Genomic DNA, 1,567 nt, shown 5'->3' with positions numbered 1-1,567 from the left:
CGCCCCCCGTCCCCCCCGTCCCCCCACCGCCGCCGCCGCGGCTCCTTCCCACCTGCCCTCGTCCGCGTGGAAATCCAGGGCAAAGCCGAAGTAGCTGCCGGGGGGCCCCTGGTACAGGGTGGGCCGGGCGCCGAGCAGATCCAGGCCGGGCGCCGAGCGCGGCGCCAGCGCCAGCGCCAGCACCCAGAGCAGGGCAGGAGCACCCCAGGCACCCGCCATCGCCGCCCCGGCTGGCGCCCGAATGCGCCCCAGCACCCGGCAGCACCCGCCGCTCCTCCAGCACCCGGCGCTTATCTGCAGGACGCAGCCGGGGCCGGGGGAAGCGGAAGGGATCCYACCCCCCRCCCCCRCGCGACYGGCCCCGCTGGGGACCGAAAYGGGGGAGCCGCCRCCGCCGCGGGGGAGCCGGGCGGCTGCTTTGGGGAAGGGAGGTGGCGGCAGTGCCAGGTGCGGGACAGGGACCCTTTGCCGCCGCGCTCAGCGCCCATCCGGAGGAGACGAGGGTCGCCGCAAAGCGCTGGGGCCTGAAGCCGGGGCCTCGCTGCGCCGCAGGACTCGGCGCTTCCCGGCCTCCCGGCAGCCGCCAGCTGCTCCTCGYGCCGGGAGCCGATGGCAGGGAGAGGGACCGGAGTGGGAGCCGGCCCTCAGCGCCGAAAAGGGGTTTTTCCTCCTTTTAATCCACCCAGCAGAAATAGGATCGGTCGGGGACACGCGAGCTGCCGGCGCCGAACGCCTGCCCGAGCGCAGAGCGGCACGGCCGGACCCGCCGGGCGCCCAACGGGGTGACGGCGGGGGCCCGGGCAGCCGAGCGAGCCGAGGAAAGGGCTCGGAGCGCGCCCCACTGCCGGGCCCACCGCCCTGGAGGGGACGGACGGTGGCGCGGGGGGAGCCGCGGAGCAACGGCAGCCGAGCTGGCCCGGAGGCGAGGGCCGCACCTGCCCCTCGGAGCAGCTGGAAGACGCTCGAGACTTTTGGCTGCCGTTTAACAGCTGCAATTTGAAACGGGCAGGATGGGGCCGAAGCTGGGGCCAGGATGGGGGCTTCCGAAGCACCGAGCCCAGCGCGTGAGCTGGCTYCGAAGAGCAGGAACGCCGTAGCTAAGGAGCAGATGCGCCACGAGCCCGGTGCAGATGGCTCTGCTACGCTCTTGGACCGGCTTCGGTCTCCCCCTGCCAAAGCGCAGCCAGGACCCCGAGAGCCAGGGCTCAACAGCGGGCTGGAAACCACGGCAGGGGCCRTCGAGCATCAGGCCTCCGGGCAGGAGCCGGGGGCTACGCGCCACGCGGWAGCTGGACACCGAGAGGCGGCAGCTGCTTCTCGTAGGGAGGGCTCAGYGCAGCCCGGTCGCGGCAGGCATCCAGACCCCGACGGGGTCCGCCCGAGAACGCTGCCAGGCGACTCGTAATTCTCTCCCTGGTCAAACCGCTTCATTTCCTGCCTCTTGCAAGACTTCAGCACTGTCGTTTGTCCAGCCAGCGAGCACCAGGGCTAAAAGTCACTCAGGCAAAGGCAACTTTGCTCCCCACCACGTTCTGGGCTTCAAACAGCACCAGCAAGCACAGTAACC

The 1,567-nt window shown here is 71.8% G+C and overlaps 1 protein-coding gene across 1 annotated transcript in view; it reads right to left on the bottom strand.

Annotated features, from left to right (window-relative positions):
* LOC146587846 (integrin alpha-IIb-like) overlaps nt 1–241 on the bottom strand; it is a gene marked incomplete at its 3' end in the record, with an annotated part of 15,651 nt that extends 15,410 nt beyond the window's left edge. The window contains exon 1 of the mRNA XM_085318925.1: nt 53–241. Coding sequence (XP_085175051.1) covers nt 53–219 — 167 coding nt within the window. The remainder of the gene's footprint in view (nt 1–52) is intronic.
* Between the last annotated feature and the right edge of the window lie 1,326 nt (nt 242–1,567).

Source organism: Rhea americana, unplaced genomic scaffold, assembly GCF_003343005.1.
Source record: "Rhea americana isolate MKP2758 unplaced genomic scaffold, rheAme1 scaffold_561, whole genome shotgun sequence".
NCBI lineage: Eukaryota > Metazoa > Chordata > Aves > Rheiformes > Rheidae > Rhea > Rhea americana.
The sequence above is the reverse complement of the archived record's forward strand: the minus strand, read 5'-3'. Positions and strand labels throughout refer to the sequence as shown.